Raw genomic sequence first — 19,820 nt, forward strand, 5'->3', positions numbered from 1 at the left:
ATGCATCTTTCATGAGAAAAAATTTGAAAATGTTCTTTCCCTCAGACTTATAGGATACTGAAATATCTGGAGAACATTGCTGTTTTATGTTGAGATGATAGAATTCATCGGTGAATTGTCCTGCTCACTGTATGAGTCTTTCTTGATACTCAGTACTCAGAGTGTTTGTCTAGTTTTATTTCCTAGACTTTAATTTTCCCTTTGACTTATTATTTCCCTCCTTCTTGGATGTATTTTTATTTTTTATCAGGGGAAAGGGGGAATGGCCAGAGCTTACAGAAGGACAGTGATGCATGGACAGACCTTCCTTTGAGACAAAAGGTCATTAGTAAAGATGGTCTGGACACTCTGTGCGTGTCTGAAGGAGTTTTATTCCCACCAGACAAAGTGTGTCTCCATTAACTTCATGGTGTCTGAGGGGAAAGGAGTTGCTTCGACATCAAGAAGCAGGCTTGGTTAATATGAGACCTATGCTACATGCAGAGGATGGGATCTGGAATTTAGGCTACTTGAAGAGCTCATTGATTATATACACAGGGTGGATGGGAGAGATATGTTCAATGTGTGACTGTGTGACAGCAATGAATTTGTCTTGGCTTCTGGGAAAGTAACAGGAGTGGGGTTGGGAAGGATAGCAGCCCTCTCTGCTAAGGGCATTTCCTTGGGAACAAGAACGTGAATGGAAAAAAAATTAATAATTTAACAGAAAATAATTTTAAAAAAATCACTGTGTTTTTTTTCTGAGCCTTGATTGGTCCATAGTATGTGACATCACACGGAACCCTTGTGATGTATGCTAGATACTAGCCAATGAAAAGGCACTGCCTAAGGCTGGGTTTTGTCTGTACTTCGGAAAATCTGTTGGTTGGTGGGAGAGCAGTTGGACTCTGTTGTTTCCCATATACTTGAACTTTTCCCTGACCTGTTGGATCTGGACATAGTGAGTTTGATTCCCAAGTTCTCAGTTTGGGATTTTGTCAATTGTATTTAACTATTTCTTTATTTACATTATTGGTTTGGGTAGTATTTTTTTTTCTATAATTCCTTTTTTTTCATCTCAACTTATTTTACTTCTATCACCTTCTTTTCTTTGTCATTTTTGGCAGTGTTCTTGTGTATTTTACAAATTTATTGTTATATAATAAATTCATAGGATGAGGAATTTGATCATGACTGATATCTGGATGTACTCTACTTTGATCATATTTATCTGCTACATTTTACTTCCCGATCCATTGAATTGGACAAGTACTTTGTCAAAGGGACAAGTCCCATTGAATTGGACCCCTTATACAAAGGCTATCCCCCTGCCTGCACATGACCTGCAGTGAACAAATGTGACACTTGTGTTTGTGGAACTGGCATGTTTATAGTAACACTTTCACTAATTCCAAGTTTTTCCTGAATTAGGCACTCCATTCCACTGATGTCTGATTTAGGACTTACCTCAGTGTGGTATGTATGCTATGCCCTTTGGCAATTTGTGTCTGTGGACAAATCTTGAGTGTTCCTGGTAAAAGACATCTTGATCATGAAGTCTTGTCTTATGAATATGGTGTTGAATTTGAGGTGAGCTATCAATTATTCTCATTCAGGTTTTTTCCAATCTGTCAGTCAAGGATATTGGCTGATACTAGGATCTTTTTGAAATGTCTTATATGGTTTGGAAATTGGGGTAATATTTCTTTCATGAAATGTGCTTGAAAGTGTACCTTCAATCAGTTTTATGGACTACTGAAATACTGCAGATCATTGCTGCTGGTTGTTGAGATGGGACAAGTTGATTTCCAGTTTGTTAGTTTGGGGTCCTGGGATTTAGATTTGCTGCTTCATATTTATATTTATGTTTTTTAATTTTCTTTATATTTATTCTTCTTTTGTACACTACATCCTGACTGCATCCTCCCCTCTCTCCACTCCTCCCAGTTGCCCCTCACCTGCTCTCTCCACCAGATCCACTGCTCTTCAGTTTTCCTTGAGAAAAGAGCAGGCCCCAAGGGATAGCAACTAAACATGGGATAATGAGATTCAGTTAGATTATATTTAAATTTTGTTTTTTTTTCTTTTTTAATGTGTAAATACTTTTGAAGAAACATTTAATTTCATGTTCTTTGAGAATTTCATTTTATTTTTATTATTATAAATTTTTCTTTTCATTTTACATGACAACCACAGATTTCCCCGTCCTCCCTCCCCCCACCCCCGAGCCTCCTCCCAACCTACCCCTCATTCCCACCTCCTTCAAGGCAAGGTCTCCCATGGGGTGTCAGCAGAGCCTGGTACATTCATATGAGGCAGGTCCAGCCCCTCTCCCTGCACTAAGTCTGCACAAGGTGTCCCACCATAGGCACTGAGTTCCAAAAAGCCTGCTTATGCACCAGGCATGGATCCCAATCCCAATGCCTGGGGGACCCCTAGCTAATTCAAGCTAAACAACAGTCTCGCCTATCCAGAGGGCTTAGTCCAGTCCCATGGGGGCCCCTCAGCTATTGGTCCACAGTTCATGTGTCCTCTAGTTTGGCTAGTTGTCTCTGTACTTTTTTCCATCATGATCTCAATGTCCCTTGCTCATAGAATCCCTCCTCTCTCTCATTGATTGGACTCCTGGAGCTTGGCCTGGCCTTGGTTGTGGATATCTGCATCTGCTTCTATCAGTTACTGCATGGAGGCTCTATGATGACAGTTAGGGTATTCACTGTTCTGATTACTGGAGTAGGACAGTTCAGGCACCCTCTTGACTATTGCTAATAGCCTAAGGTGGGGTCATCCTTGTGGATTCCTGAGAACTTCTCTAGCACCATGTTTCTCTCTATTCCAATGATGTCTTCTTTTATTATGTTATCTCTTTCCTTGCTCTCCCACGCTGTCCTTTTTCCAGCTCAACCCCCACCCCATTCCCTTATGTTCTCATCCTCCATTCCTTGCCCTCCATTACCCCACCTCACCCCCAGGTTGCTCTTGTAGATCTCATCTATTTCTCCTTCATTGTGCTAGCTATGTGTCTCTCTTGGCATCTTCATTGTTAGCTAGCTTCTCTGGAGCTGTGGGTTGTAATCTGGTTAACCTTTGCTTTGCATCTAGTATCCACTTGTGAGTGAATACATACCATGTTTATCATTCTGAGTATGGGTTATCTCGGGATAATTTTTATATACATTCTCATAAGCAATTGCGTGATACATTTCCATACATGCCTATACTGTACTTTGATCATGTTCCTCTGCACTATGTCAGTCTCCCAACATATCTTTGTGACTGATACTGTGACTTTACACAAGCCTAGCCCTCTCCTTCCTGTGACCAGGAGAGACAAAGTAGATCCTGTTTCTGTTTGTGGACCTGCCTTGTCTCCTAAAAACTATATCTAGTTTCGCTACTTTCCTTATAACACAGCAGTTCTCTAGTCACTGTGCTGAGTGTGGATTCTTCCCACAGTCTCCTTATGTGCTATGCTATTGTTCCATTTGTTACAAATGTTATTTATTCCATTCTGACCATGAACAAAGGGCTCTTTAGTGTGTTGCTGAGATGGAGGTGAAGTATGAGGGACTCTCATGAATGATTTTCACATCTATGTTCATCAAGGAAAGGAGCTCACACTTTCTCCATTTGTTGAGCTTACTTGGTGGTGGGATCATGCTAACAACACTGGCACAGGGATGAGTTTGGATGTGTTCCTTTGCTTTTTCTTTCTTGAAGTATTTCCTATAACCCTGGTCTTCATTCTTCTGCAAAGCTTTGAATGATTCAGGGAATCCATGAGATCTGGGCTCTGCCTTGTTTGGAGCTGTTTTTGTTGCCAATCCACACTGGTGTTTATGACTTATGTGTTTAAGTGTTTTTATTTTATATTAACTCAGTACTCACACATGTCTAGGAATTCCTTTCATATTTTATAATATTCTGGAGTATAAATATTGTAACATCCTAAAGACCATCTGGACGGTAGTTGTATTAGTTACAACATTGATTTTTCTATGGTGTTATTTTTATCTGATCTCTCTTTATTTGCCTCATGGCACACCTGTGAACAGAGCAGATCATTCTTTCAGGATTCTCAGGATTTTCCTTTGCATACCATATTTACTAATACCAACTCTGATCTTTCCTATGATTTCTCATCCAATACCTTAAGTTTGGGTTCTTCTAGTATTTTTATATCCTTGAAGTGCATCATTAGATTGTTTGGGATATCTCAATTTCATAACAGAGAATCCAAAGCTATGTCCTCCCCTTCTAAAACTGCATTAATCTTTTTCTTTTAGCATTGTGTGGGTCTGAAATTGCCCACAAGATAAAGTGGTTGAAATTGAGCAGAACACCATGGGCAGCCACATGGATGAGGACATTCTTGAAAAGGATTTCAGGATGTTAACATCTCTAGGTTGTGGTTCCTTTGGGGAGGTGAAGCTGGCCTGTCACCTTCCCACACATACACGAGTGGCTGTGAAGGTCCTTGAGAAAAACACCAACAGTGTGGCTGACATCAGTACTGAAGTAAATATCCTTCAGTCTTTAGAACACAGGAATATCGTTCGATTTTTTGACATGATCGACACACTGACAACCACTTATCTGATTATGGAGTATGTGGCAGGAGAAGATCTGGAGAGCTGCCTCCAGGCACTGGGCTGTCTAAAGGAGGAGGAGGCTAGAGTGATTTTCCGGCAGGTGGTGTCAGCGGTTCACTTCCTGCACCAGAGACACATCGCACACCGTGATATCAAATTAGAAAACATCCTAGTTGATGCAGCAGGAAATGCAAAGCTTTGTGACTTTGGAATGGCAATTAAAATCACAGAGGGGCAGATGTTGGAGGAGATCTGTGGCTCCTTGCTCTACTGGGCCCCAGAGATCTTGGCAAGAAAGCCCTATGATGGACTGGCAGGTGATATGTGGAGCTTGGGTATCGTTCTATATGTCTTAGTCACAGGGCACTTTCCATACATGGAAGAAACCCTTGAAGGTATGCACAGGGTCATTACCACCACAATGTGTCCCATTCCCTACCATCTGTCAAAACCCTGTTATTTCATCATTGCCCGACTACTCATGGTCCCCACCTGGTACCGATTCACAATCTGTCAGCTTGTGGAAAGAGCATGGCTGGGCCCAATTCAAGAACATGTACTGCCTACCACCAAACAAATCCTGCCCAAGGTCGTGGAGACCATGTGCACCATCGGCTATACCTGTGAGGAGATTGTTTCATCCCTAACTCACAGGCGAGAAGATAATCATGTGACGGCTACATGCAACATTCTCAAATATCAGCTGAGTGGTGGGGACAGCCATCAGCAAGATCAGATGCCCTGGTTAACTAGCAGCCCTGCAGGTCCTGTTCACCTCCCTCTCCCCTTGACCAGGAGAGCCAGTGAACCAGCATTTATAACCGGTACACAAGCTGGGAAGAGTCACTTTAAGGTGGAGGGTGTGGAAGAAAGGGGCAAAATATACAGAAGCCACACCATGCCTCACAGACTCTCCTTCCCAGATGAGCTTCCTTGCTCAGACAACACAGTCCCAGAAAGAGATGCTCTTGTGGCTGATGACATCAACACTGCTACAGAGGACACTGAAGTCAAGAGGAATTCTGTTGACTCCCTGCCTGGCAATTTCTCCTCTCCTGAATCAGTCTTGGAGGCTACACCCATGGGATTTCTGAACCTGGGCTTCTGTGAAGAAGATTCATCCCAGGGGTCAGATATTCCCAGTGACCAGCCCCAGGTGGCACCCATGACATCTGTATCCAGGCCACTCAGGATCTGGAAACTGGTGAGGAAGCAAATGTCCCATGCACTGAGAGCACTGTGCTGCTGCTGTTGCTGCCTGCCCACCCCAAGGTGAGCCCTGAACCCTTGCATCACGGGTTCAAGGATAAGAGGCGACAGTGGAGACCTACATGGAGACCAGTTAGATGTGCCACATAGATGAATTCCTACATTGTATTTTCAATATACTATTTCAATATCCTTTCTAAATGAAAAGTTGTACCCACTCAGAGGGCCCAGAATTTCAGATATGTGGTACATTAGATGGCAAATTCACAGCTTCCTGTTCATGTAAAGTCCTAGAAGCCTGAGGCAAAAGCAGGTAGCATCGCATGGGGACCACAGCATGGGAAAGGAGGAGAGTTTAGCTAATTGGGGCAAAGGTTCAGAAAGGAGAAATCAGGGGAGGAATATGGCACAGAACTTTTATCTGCCAAAGTCACTAATAGAGGTGCTTTCATGTTTCTTTCTGCTTTGAAGTGTGGAAACTGAAATGGTCCAATAGAGTTCCAGAACTGGTGAGGAGCCACAGAAGGGACCCAAGACAGATCGCCAGAGTGCCAGCTCCCTCCAACACAGAGCAACAGGCTCCTGCCTGCATTAATCCTCCAGCTATTGGGTCTGAGCTACCAATCTGCATCTCTTTCAGCTCAATTCAGCTTCAGAGCTGTTGTGGGACAATTGGGGGTCATAAGGCACATGGACCCCATGACCCTCTACCTTCCTAGCTTTGGTTGTGCTTGTAGGACCACTCACACTGCATCGAAAACAGCAACCTCTACAACCAGGAAGGACTTCATACCAATCACGGCTGCTCATCATCTTGGTCACTTTAACCCTCCAACTTACTCTGTGACTGCCTTATGGACAAAACAGCAAGACCTGTATAAGTCCTCTGGAGAATGGAGGTGGGTGAAAGGAGATAAAGAGGACTAATTGCGAAGCAATTTTGAGACAGGAATAGGGGACAAGAGAGTTGGTGCAGAATAAGGAGTACAGTCTGTCCTGAGGTACTTCCGGTCAAAAAAGTACATGAAAGAGATGTGTGTGTTTCCCTGTGACAGGGGCCGTGCACAGTCTACAGCAGGAACAAACCTCCCCTCAAGTGCAGAGTGGGAGGGAGCTAGGAATAGCCAACAATGAGGAGGAGAGGGCCTGCTCTGATGGTTCCTAGCATGTGTCAAGACACACAAGTAGGATGTTGTCTTGGAAATAACATCCTGTTCTTTCCTACAGATCTGAGGTATACCAGGAGAAAGATGCAGCACTATTGGTCAGTGGAGTCCCATCCTCTTCAGTGCTGAGTAAGTCCTGTCTGTTAAAGTCACTAAGAGAGGCACTTTCTTTATTCTTTCAGGTTTTATTTGGGGAAAGTGAAATGCTCTACTTGACCTACAGTCTTGGTGTGGTGTAGTGCAATAGGCAGGATCAAGGCTGGAAATCTGTGTCCTGTATGATGATATGTTAGGGCTACAGGTTCCAGTATCCATCCTCCAGGTTAGGGTCTCAGCTGCCATCTTCCCCATTCTTCACCTCACTGCTGCCCCTGAACTGTGGCTGAACATCCCTGAGAGTCACATGTTGCATCGACCCAATGAATGTCTACATCTGTCCTGGTTCCTGTGGAATCAGGGTTCCATGGCATCTAAAAGGGCTGCCTCTGTCAACAGGACAGAATGGCACACAGGTCTCAGGCTTCCCTCTTCTTTGATTCCTTCATCACCTCCAAACTGCTTTCTGACTGTCTTTCAGAAGAACTGCAGGAACTGTAAATCCAGTGAGAGAAGGGAGAATGGAGATAAGGGGGAGGAACAGGGGAAAGGAGGTGTAGAGGATGAAGAGGAAATGAGAGGACCTGTAGAAAGGGGTAGAGTCTGTCCAGAGGAGCTTACCTGAAATGAGTGGAGAAAAGGAGGTTTTGCTGGGGCAGGCATTGAAGAAGTGAGACCAGGAATAAATGTCTCAAACAGAGCAAAATGTGACCTCAGATTTATAGCCAGCAATGAGGAGGAAGGCCTTGATTGTGATTGGCATATGTAAGGTAGAGAACTATGAGGCTGCTTTGGAAGGGATTCTGATTCTGGGCTATTGAAGAAGGGTGTTGCAAGAGAAGGGTGGCTGCATCATGCAGTGGGGTCCTCTGCTGGTCTTGTCTGCATGGCCTTTGGCAGATCTGATGACATCTATGTCTTTTTCTCCATAGCCTCCTTCATCCAGGCTTCCCATGGTGCCTCCCACCTCCTGATCCAAAAATTCTGCATCATTTTTCCATCTCATAGAGGCATTTATAATGATATTAACATTGTTCTGCTCCAATGTGGGAAGGTAAGTAGGCCTTGCCAGGCCTGATGCTGAGTATTGCCTCTACAAGAACAGCAGCCATGGGAATTCTTTATGACCAATGCCCACCATTGGGGTCAGGCTTACAAGGAAACATTGATTATCATGGAGTTCTTGATGACAGCCCCTGGTGCAGTGTGAAGCACTGGTTGAGTTGTAGTGTCTCAACTCTTTTCCAGGACACCTTCCAGTTAGGGAACAGCTCACTGATTTGGAAACGGGAAATGAAATCGACAGGGAATCCAGGGTCCTAATATGTGTGAATCATGCACCTGAAGGTAAGACTGAGTACAGTAAGTATCTGTGTGTGGCAGAAGATAAGTCTCTGAAGTCTGGCCTTGATGTGCTGAAAAGGATCCCTTGAAGTAGCATGCGCCAGCATCCCTGACACACAGGGAAAGTTATCATTGACTTGCTCAACTGAAGAGCAATGGGAGACTGAGAGACTGCAGAGGTGTGACAAGGGAGGAACCAGCTTCTCTGTTACAGTTGACCTCCAGCTCCATCTGACCATCTGACCATCTGACCCTGGGCTGTTAGCAAACACTGATGCAAACGAGAGTCTGTGGTTGGATCTTCCCAGTGGATGATGGCCAGCTTGTGCTGTCACTGACTTCTAGAACCCTGACCATCTGGTGAGTCCCAAGTGCAGATAACAAGATCAGTCAGTTTGTTCAGGAAGAGAGAGAAATTTTCAGTTTGTGGGTATCACCTGGTGTCAGACTGTGTTTCTGCTGCATATCAGTGAAGGCAGGGCTGAGAAATGGTTGAGGAGTCTGTTGAATTCTAGAAATGAGATAGGAAAATTTCCTGAATCCTCATTTTATATATTTTACTCTTTTTGAGACTGGATCTCACTGTATGGCCCTGGCTATCCTGAGACTCTCTGTGTAGAACATACAGCTCTGAAAGTCATAGAGATTGACCCCCTTTCTCTGCCTCCTGAGCGCTGCAATTACAGATGTGGACTGCCATGCCTGGCTTCACGTACTGTTTGTATAGCATCAATGGTAAATTTCTCCAAACATTTGAAGGAAAGGAGACAAGTCCTGTCCTCCTTTCATCTCAACAGTGTCAGGGATTGAATTGAAGTTTCTTTCATCCAGGATGGAGTACAAACAGCAGCAAAATTCAAATATAACCTTCAGAATAGAAGTCTATGTCCACCAGTGAACAGATACCTGGAGGTGAGAACTGCTGTCATGAATCTTCTGGGGACCCCAGTCAGTGGGCTGGAGGAGGTATGCACTAGCTGATACATCCTTGGAAAAAAGGCACAGAACACACAAAGGCTACTTTCTAATCCTTTTTCTCAGGATCCCCACTGCAGTCCAGGCACAAATCCCATGACCTCAACCTGACCAATCAGGATCGTCCAGATTGGCTACCTGGTCTGATTGATTGAGTTCTTTTCATTTGAGCCATGTGATCACAGCTGAGGACTCAAGGTGGGTCACTGAGACAGCTGGTGCCTGTCTTGGGATGTGGACGGCAGGACTTTCATTTTAAGGACACCAGTGGCAGAGGCAGTACATGAAGCCACATATTCTAGATAGCAGCTTCCAGTTCTACTCATCTGACACCCAGATTCTGTCTGCTTGTCTGCTGACTTCCATGGCTACTCTTGCTCGTGGGTCCCACAGTGCTTTTGTTATTTGTCAAAACCACTTTGGGTTGCTTTTAGGCCACTGAGTCTTGTTCATACTCCCTGGCTAATGGAGATCCAGGGCTGCAGGTTTCTGGATTCTGAACCAACTAGGACTCTGTACACCCCACTCTAGACAGTGTGTGATGGTAGAGGTGATCAGGCCCTCCCAAGAACACTGTGGACCATCCCAGGAAGACCACTGTCCTGTTCCATGTCCTGAGTGTTCTGTTGTTCATGTTCTGACCCCTATAACCTGCACATTTTACATATGAAAAAGAAAGTGATCTTTGTCTTTGGGACAAGCTTGTCACACATAACACATTCATCCTCAGTTGTATCTGTTTTCTGAAAAATATGTGTAAATTTCACTCTTTGGGGGTGAGTATGTGCTCTTTCCCATGTATGCTCTTCATTTATTTATTACTTTTACTTATTTATCCATTTATCTATCTATTTATTTATTTATTCATTCATTTATTTATTTATTTCTCTCTATATACATATGTATATATGTATATATGTATATGTATATGCATATTTATATTTATATTATATTTACATTTACATTTACATTATTTACATTTATATTTCTATTTATATTTATATTTATATTTATATTTATATTCATTCTATGTGTCTTTTACATCAGGTATTTTGATTACATTCATGTCCCCATCATTTCACATCTGCCCTCCACCCCTACAACTGCCCCAATACAACAAAATTTAACAGAAAAAAGGAAACATAAGATAAAATTAAAAACGGGGGAAAGAGGGAAACTTAAAGGTTTCCTCATGGAAGCTGCAGTGACCGATTGTGACAGAGTGAGTCACACTGTAAACCCCTCTGTCCACATATCTTTACTTGTTAGTGCTCATTGCAGAGTCACTGGTCTGGTTCCAGGCCTTCAGTGCCTACGACACTAATTAATTTTGTGTTTGATACTGTCATCTGTCCTTTGCATTTGACACATTAACTTTTTTCACTGTCTGGGTATGCAAATTTAAAACTCTGACTTCAAAATCACCAGTGCCACAGTACAAACCCACTTCTAAATAAAGTGTCATGGTTGAGCAGGGGATGGAGAACAGAGGAAGATAACCAGGGATTGCAGAGGCAGCAGGAAAAAATTGACTAAGAGAGGAATTTAGAGAGAATGGAAGAGACAGATGGGATGAGCCAGGGGGAGAGGGATGCACAGTAGGACTAGCTTAAGTGCTGCATATTTTAAATTCCCCTAGAGTCCCTTTCCCATGTCCGTCCTCTTTAAAGTGATGAGCTCTCTACATCAGGAGACACAGGGTGGCAACTTTGAGGTGTGGCCTGAGACAGCAGAAGCAGGAACTCTGCAGGAAGTCCAGATGGCAGTGTGCCCACTTCCCCAGCATGAAGGGTCTGTGTCCAGCACAGGAGGAGGTGAGCCAATTACCATAGGTTTCCCTCCAGAAAATCCTCATTATCAAGGTAATATGATCAAGGGTTGGTGTTTCAAGCATCCTCCTCATTGGGGGCCTGAGCCAATATCATGTGCAAGCTGCCCTTGAACGTGCAGACCGTGTGCACCAGTCTGCAGGGGAATAACTAGCAGTACTCATTAATCTGTCCACCATTTAGGTTTCTGGTCCTAGTGAAATGTATCCCCTCATGAGGGGAAGGGAGCTCCTTCCTCTTCTTCCTCTTCCTCCTTCCCTGCTGTTGTATTTGCAGCCTTCATTTATCTCTGTGTCCTGACCTTCAGAAAAGACACAGTCCCACTGGCTTCTGGTCTAGTTTATGGGTTTGTGAAGGGGCCTCACTGTAGGGAGTTTTATCAGAACCATATTTGTCTCCTAACAGGAAAGTGACAGCAAGCTGGAGGAAAATGGGTACCACTTTGGATGGAATGCTGGGACATTGCTCCACTTTGGAAGTGAGTAGGCCTTACCTAGCCTAGGGCACAGTGGTCAGAGGTGGGGTCAGCACTCCTAAATCTACTTTATACCCAGGTCCCACTGGGTACAGTGGTCAGGCCTAGACAGCCTTGTTGACCATAGAGCTATGGATTTCTGCTAGGCTGTCTGCTTGCTTGTCCAGCTGGGATAATTGTTTAAACTGTTGTCCCGTGCACCTGACAGGCAGACAGCCTCTCCATGCAGTGAAGGATGGCCACTCTGAATGGAATGATTGTCAAGGCTCATTTCTGGGCAACACATGGCTGAAAGCATCACTGAGATCACTATCTAACAGCCTGTAGTAGATGATTAGTTTTTGGTTTCTGGTCTAAACTTGACTCTGGCTTAGAGGTTAGGAAGAATGAGGCTTCTCAGGCAGGTCTGCCTCAATCCCAAGGGTAGGTGATCATTAAGCTTGTGTTACAGAGGAAGAGAAAAAGAGGGAGAGGGAGGGAGGGAGACACACACACACACACACACACACAGAGAGAGAGAGAGAGAGAGAGAGAGAGAGAGAGAGAGAGAGAGAGCACGCTGAGGCATGGCCACAGAGGGATATTGAGATAACTTGGTGTAGGTGGCACATCTCTCCCCTCTGATCTTAATACCATTGAGAAGGAACACTTTGAATCAAAGATGGTGAACATCTTCTCAACACCTCTGTGTTGTGACATCCATTCTGTCACTGGACAGTGACTTAGTCTGTGTTGTTTCCAGAGACTGGTGCATGGGGATTCACACAACCTAGCAAGGGAAACCAGCCAAGAGAAAATGACCTGCTTGCTCCTCAGCCCATGCCTGCTCTGTTTGTCAATGAGTAACCACTCCGGGAGGCTTCACCCTGATGCACTTAACCAAAACCAGGGCTTGTAGAAGGGAGTCTTGGGTACTATGGCCAGGCATGCAAACTCTCAGGAGACAGCACATATACACCAGGGCCCTAAACCCTGGTAATGGCCTTTGAGAATGTGGATGTCAGGAAACAGAGTTGACGCCTAAGAGGCCAGGTGAGTATAATGTGAACTTTTTATATCCCTGGCCACTGCAAGGAGCATGTGGTCGCCTTTAGATAGTTACATGAGAGAAGTCAGCTTATGATCAGACTCACACACTCAACACCCTCCTTCCCCCACTGCCTGCCTCCTGGATGCAGTAGGAACAGGTGCAGACAATACATGCTCTTGGTAACAAGAACTTTCCACACACTACCCCAAAGTTGGTCAGTAATATTCACTTCCTTGTGGAGAAAAGTGAGTCCACTTGATGCCGGGTAGCTTGCTGTTTTGCACAGTCTGACTGGTTGGGAATGTTTAAATTACTCTTAGGTCATTGACACAGATTGGATGACTGTTGTGGTAACAGCCTCAGTCTCTTGTATGTGAGAGGTCAACCCCAGACCTCTCATTGACATCCTTTCTTTCCTCAGATCTGCAGGTTAGGCTGGATATGTTCTGAGACAAAGCTCATCTTCACCATATGTGCATCCTGTCTCATCTAGGCAAGTGTTCAGTGAGCTGGGTGCAGGAAGCACAGCGTCTAGAAAGAGACATGTTGGTGAAACTGCATTTCCTTCTTGATCCTAGAGCCTGTTTATGGGACAGTAGCAGAGCAGCTAGGACAAACCAATCCCTGCAATCAGGGCTTCTCAAGGAGACCCCACTGAATTCTCCCACAAGAAGTCACATGGGAAGAAAAAAGTCATTATTCCTGCTTCATTAGGTCCTGAACTCCACCAGAAATAAACCAGCTATTATCTGAAAGGCCACAGGTCTACAGTGGTGAATGAATCCTTCTGCCAGCCTCATCAATGGTCTAACATAAGCTTTTTTTTCCAGGTGCCTGGCCATATCCTGAATCGTGGACCCCGAGAATTCCTGACTTGCATGTGTGCACACTGAGCATTGGTGACATGGAGGAAAAAGAGCACCTCTCCCCTCCCCTTCCTGGCAGACTAGCATGCCATTGTCTGAGCTCCAGAGGAACTCAGAGGCTCCACACAGCATCAGGAGGACATGCTGTGGAGGATGATGACATGGTTTCTCTTCCATCATCCAACTACAGACAACCACCCCAAATTACCAACAAGATCTGGGAAATCTACAGGAGCATCCCCCTGTGAAAGCCTCCCAGTGGGTACTTACTGTTGAATCCTGCCCAACTTAGACCCATCTACATTTTGACAGTTCAGAAAGTCACTGATGCCTCTCTGTCTTCACAGATAACAAAGAAAACCTGCCTGAGCAGGTAAAGAAATATCTCAGAAGAGCTTTGGGAATTAAATGTGCTTCTCTTTCTGAACTCTAGAGTGGATCTCCTGAGAAGGGTAGTATCCATGGACCACCTGTCACAGGCCTCCACTAACATGAAGAGGCAGAACTTGAGGTCATACTTTTGGCCCATTTCTCACTGGTATTAGGCAGAGACAATTTACAAAGAAATACTGAAGTATTTAATTAGAATTCCAACATAATTTCTATAAATTGGCATTCAGAATGTTTTGACCGCTAGAGGAGAGAAATCCAAGCAATATGAGCTCTCAGCTTCTACCAGTTGTTATTCTAAAGGTGATGGATGTTTGCACTTCATCTATAGACTCAGCAAAACCCAGTCTAATGCTCAAACACAAGATGTAACAACCAATGGGACCTAAACCTAGAAAACATGGCCGAGGACAGGAGAGATTCCTCCAGACCCAGATCTTCTTCTTCCAGGACTTCCCACAAAGCCTCAGAGATCCACAAAGACCTACATGGAAGTAATGGAGACTGGATATGTGGAACAGAATAGAAAGCTCAGAAACAGACCCAGCGAAATCCTGCCAGCTGATTTTCTCATAGTCACCCATGGAAATCCAGGCAGAGAGAATGGCTTGTCCACCAATGATTGTAGAAGAAGATTTAAAAACAAATAAGAAACCCACTGAAAAACTGAACACAGTCAGCATTTCTATTGACCTCAAATACAAACACTATAATGCTCACATAAAGTTATAGAAGAGGACTACATGATTTCCTGCCTTATAAAAAGGAAGATCAGAAATAACACAGAGTAGATGAACTGTGGACTCGGGAGCCCTGATGCCAGCAGACATGAAAATACAGAAGCAGGAGCATGGCTGGAGCAGACACTCCCCCAGGACATCCAGAGAGAGCCTGGCTCCTGACACACCCCAGCAGACAACAAATCCCTGACAGTGAACATTGTGTGGCTAAGAGGAGGTGGAGGTGTAGTGTGTGCTGTGTGGTGTGAGGAGGGCTGAAACCTATCCCATTGTGTGGGATGGAGATGAGCTGTCCAGCTGATCTGATAACAGCATTGTATTGATAGTCCAGTCAGCTGGGGAAAGCAGCAGGGCTGACATCTAGATACTCACATGTGCTACCCATGCCTCTGCCACTATTAACAACTTACATACAGTGCCAGGACTGTATATGTATGAAGGGCTCCCCTCACCCACACTCTACACAGAGTTCTCTAGGTATTAGGCCTAGGTATTCAACTCCCTTTTGATGTCCCACATGCAATGCTAGATTCTAGACCAGGCTAGACATGCCTCCAACCACAATGTCCTAAGACATGGGGAAATGTACCAGGCCCTGTTGCACACTTTATCTTCTGACAAGGACACACATTTACTGCTTTGTTCAAACATTCCTGGAATCTTCCTGCACTGACATACAACACTAGGTATAATGCAACGTGGGACACTACCCCCATGCCACCTCACATGTACTACCAGCTGTCAGACCATGACAACCAATCTCTACATCACACACACACACACACACACACACACACACACACACACACACACACACACACACAGCCTCTAATACACTTCTAAGTCTTGGGCCATGAATGACTTCTCACCCAACCACACATTGACTGCTAGGTATCCGACATTGCTAAACCCTCAGACATACCTCACATGTATTCCTAGGTCTGGATCTGGTATGTCACCCACATAATCCTTTATTAACAGCTACTTATCAGGCCATACAGGATACTCTCTTGCTACTGTACCCAAATACTCTGCTAGTATTGGACCCCACTTGACATCTCATCGTCCACTGCCAACCAACTTAAAAATGTGATCAGACCTTGACAAACACCAGCTCAGCCATGAGCTGACACACACTCAGTAGGGATTGTGCAGAGCTTGACATCCGTCCTTCCACTGCTCCCCTCTGACATACAGTTATCACCAAACACACTGGACATACCACCACCCCTGTGACCACACATCCACTCTAGGTACCAGGTTCAGTTTGACCTCATACCCCACAGTAATTGACAGCCATCAGACCATGCTGGGAACATTCCCCCTGTCAGGTCTTGCACAATACCTAACAATTAGCATTGACAGACCTCCTCCTTCTGCTGAAGACACACCCACACTGCTAGGCATCAGCTTCTACTGGACTCCTTCCTATGCGATACCATGTGCTGGGTCTCAGGCTCTACTGCTAGTTACTGGGCCATGCTGGACATTAACCCCTTTCCAAACCACAGTGCATATAAAGTGCTGTGTGTCAGGTTCACTTGAACACAAGCTTCATCACACATGACTTGCTAGGTACCAGACAATGTTGACACACACCCTTACCCCCTATATACACTACTGGCCCAGTGAACATTGCAATTTTAAGGCTCTTCTAGACACCTCCATCACTGACATATCAAGTTTCTTGCTATCAGACACTACCACTCTGTGTAGATTTCAGTCATGTATATTGAAGTATATTGTATGCATATTCAATAATTGGCTTCAAGTCTTACCCAAAATAGCACCATTCTGTTGACAACATACACTACCTGACAGGGGCATGGGTCTAAGCACAGCTGAAAATTAGCAGGGTTATTGTGGCAGCAGGATGGGTGAAGGAAGAGAAATTTATTAGATGAGGCCTGTTATCCTGCATAATATCCGGGTTAGGACTGGGGAGTCCTGAGGATGTGATACACAGTAGGGCATCCAGGCCTCAGGCAGGTGTGCAGCAAAGCCTGAAACCAAACAGTGTGTTTCAGGCTATAGTGGCAGGGGTAGGAGTGTCCAGCCGGCCAGTGGTACATGGGTGGGTTTGGCAGCAGGACTAGGGGGCAGTAGCCAACAAGGTGCTTCTGCTGCTAGGTGTCCATTACCTACAGCCCATCTCTCTCTCTCTCCTCTCTCTCTCCCTCCTCTCCCTTCTCTTTCTCCTCTCTTGCTCCTCTCTCCCTTCCTCTCCCTGATTCTCTCTCACACACACATGTATATATGTACATCTAAGCCACTATACTTATAGGTATATACTTGCCTAGAGACCAAGACTTCCAATACATGTGATTTGACTGTTCCTTCAGGGTATTGCCTCCATTAAGGCAAAGCCACCCCCTCATCAACACACAACACACACACACACACACACACACACACACACACACACACACACACACACACACACAGACACTCACAGTAGTGTAGTTACGTGGCAGGTTCTGTTAGATATACACTTGCCTTAGAGCCAAAGCCTTCCAAACAGGGCCAGGTGTCAGCTTCTGTTAGGTCCACCCTTTCCTACAGCCTATATTCCTCTTATGAAGCTAGGTGTAATGAACTCCTAGAGATCCACTGCCATACAGTAAAGTCCCATGCACCTGGCTAGGAGTATCATCCTGCTAGGAAACCAGGCACAGGCAAACACACCCAGGCACAGCTCTCATATTCATATAAGGCAAGTGTCAGGCTCAGGTATTTGTCTCTAGTCTTACAACCAAAGTTCCACATACACAAACATGGTTAGGTTTTAGGATCTGCTGGGTACCTTCTTCCCCATAGCAACACACCAGGTTCACACAAACATACAAACATAGAAATACAAGCATGCACACATGCACATATACAATCATATATGCAGGCCTGTGGGAACCCTCCCCAGTTTGTGAGTCCCAGGAGTTTTTCCCATAGCCACATGAATGGAGCTATGGATTTAGGGGAAGGCTAGGACTTGACACCTACCTCTGAGTGTGTGGCATTGTTATAGAATTGGGGGATTCCTTTTAGGACCCGACAAGTAGAGTAGTCATGTATGTGTTTATGGCTTTGGCTGTAAGGGTGGGAATACAATGCTACCATTGACACCTAGACCTGTGTGGAGAGCTAGGGTGTAAAATAGAAAGAAGTCCATCAGGACTTGACTCTGTGTGTTTGTTTGTGTGTATGTGTGTGTGTGTGTGTGTGTGTGTGTGTGTGTGTGTGTGTGTGTATGGGTTTGTGCTTTACCAAGGTGAAGTAATACCTAGGTCTTGACATACCTACAATACAGCCAAAGACCTTCATACACATATATGGCTAACTATCAGTTCCTGCTGGATAAAACCTTCCTTACAGCCTAGCCAAACTGACACAAATCTCAGAACCTGATAGGAATATTAGTCAATATTGAAAAGATCAACCTATGACTAGCGTATCATGTCCTCCTCAGCATCACCTCCCCTAAAGCAAACCTTCAACTATATATTCATGGTGAGGTGTCACATCATGCTAGGTACCCTAATCTCTACAGCCAATGTTACAGGTACACAAAGGTGGTGTTAAGTCATTCTGACTGCCCCTACATTATAATCAAAGTCTCTCTCTCTCTCTCTCTCTCTCTCTCTCTCTCTCTCTCTCTCTCTCTCTCTCTCTCACCACACATTACACACAACTATGTATCTTTTATTTCTAGAAATTTCCTCTCCACAGCAAAAGTCCCCCCCCCACACACACAGGGCTAGGTTTCTACTCCTGCTAGATACAATCTCCCTAGGAGTATCTCCAAGAGGACATGGTATCTAGCTGTGTTAGAGGATCCAAAGCTAGACACACAAAGCTAGTGTCAGGTACTTTGGGTATCCCCTCCCCTCTCTGCACCTCCTTGTTTCATACTCCAGAAGTTTGTGATTCAGAAACAGCTGATGAAGATGACATCTGGCATTTGTCTTTCTGGATCTGGGTTCTTTCACTCAATATCATCTTTTCCACATCCATCCATTTACTCAGAAAGATGACTTAAAAACAAAGAGGATTATTGTGCTGAGTGTCTGAAAGTTGTCCTGTGATTTTGCCGTTGCATGCAATTTACAGGACTCATTTCTTCATTAATGCCTAATGTGGGAGATCAGGCCCAATGTGGGTACCTCCACCCCTGTATGTTGGTCCTGAATTGTGTAAGAAAGTAAAGTAAAGTAGCCCTGAAGAGCAAGTCAGGAAAGAGATGTCCTCTGAATCTGCTGGAGTTTCTAGAAAACTTCCCTAATGATGGGCATTGAATAGAACATGGGAGCCAAATAAACTATTTCTACCACATTGGATTATGTCAGGATGTGTCTATAAACAATACAAAGTATACTAGGACAGTTTCCCAGGACTGGCCTCAATATGTAATCCTCCAAACTTCACCTACTGACTGCTGGCTTAAGAATGTAATATAAACATATATAAACAAATAGAAGTTTTAAGGTTGACTAGATCTCAGGGAGAAAACAAATCAAGGACCAGTACAATACATTTCCATGAGGTCAGGTTATGTTAATGAAGTTAAACATAGAACACATCTCAAGCAGACAGATTGGAGAAATACTGCTGAATGAGGATAGACACAAGAAATAGTGCCCAATGATATATATAGAGAGACGGGAGGAATCTGAGTGTATTTTTTAATATGAAAAGCACCAGTCAGAGGGTATAAACACAGGAGTGAAATCATATGACTTGATAAATAATCATCGGCCATGTAATCAGTAACAGTGGTTGCTGAAACATCAGGAGGCTGGCAGAACTGTGAAAACATCATGGCATGTTCACGCTCTGGATCATATGTTGGTGAATATACCCACTGCACTCTGTGAAACATGGCTCATGGGGTCAGAATATATGTTAGCACATCGTGACCAGCACACACCACCATTACAATATACATTATCTGTCTCATGAGATTAGAGCATGTGGGATATTCTGAATCCTGCCCCAGCAGACAGCTCATCTCAATTCCTGCATTCTGGTTGATGAGGTCAGAAGGGATAGCACTCCTAGGATCATCCAGCACCAGGAAGTTATCCCATCTACAAACCAGCACTGTGTGTCTCCACACCTGAGCTCAAGTAGAACAC

General features: G+C 44.5%; 1 protein-coding gene across 6 annotated transcripts in view; it reads left to right on the forward strand.

Annotated features, from left to right (window-relative positions):
• Positions 1–4,263: 4,263 nt before the first annotated feature.
• The window catches only part of LOC121826567 (putative sperm motility kinase W), a 91,104-nt gene continuing 75,547 nt past the window's right edge, over positions 4,264–19,820 (forward strand). For 3 of the 6 annotated variants that reach the window (XM_076560671.1, XM_076560672.1, XM_076560673.1), the window contains exon 1: positions 4,270–5,843. In XM_076560671.1, coding sequence (XP_076416786.1) covers positions 4,324–5,843 — 1,520 coding nt within the window. In that variant the 5' untranslated portion in view covers positions 4,270–4,323. Of the gene's footprint in view, positions 5,844–6,251; positions 6,680–7,007; positions 7,076–7,974; positions 8,097–8,290; positions 8,390–8,600; positions 8,747–9,217; positions 9,299–9,427; positions 9,560–11,031; positions 11,176–11,595; positions 11,669–13,116; positions 13,189–13,525; positions 14,623–19,820 lie in introns of those variants that run through there. The other 3 variants (XM_076560669.1, XM_076560668.1, XM_076560670.1) reach the window with 3 other exon arrangements.

The sequence above is a fragment of the Peromyscus maniculatus genome, chromosome 23 (genome assembly GCF_049852395.1).
Source record: "Peromyscus maniculatus bairdii isolate BWxNUB_F1_BW_parent chromosome 23, HU_Pman_BW_mat_3.1, whole genome shotgun sequence".
In the NCBI taxonomy this organism is placed as follows: Eukaryota; Metazoa; Chordata; class Mammalia; order Rodentia; family Cricetidae; genus Peromyscus; species Peromyscus maniculatus.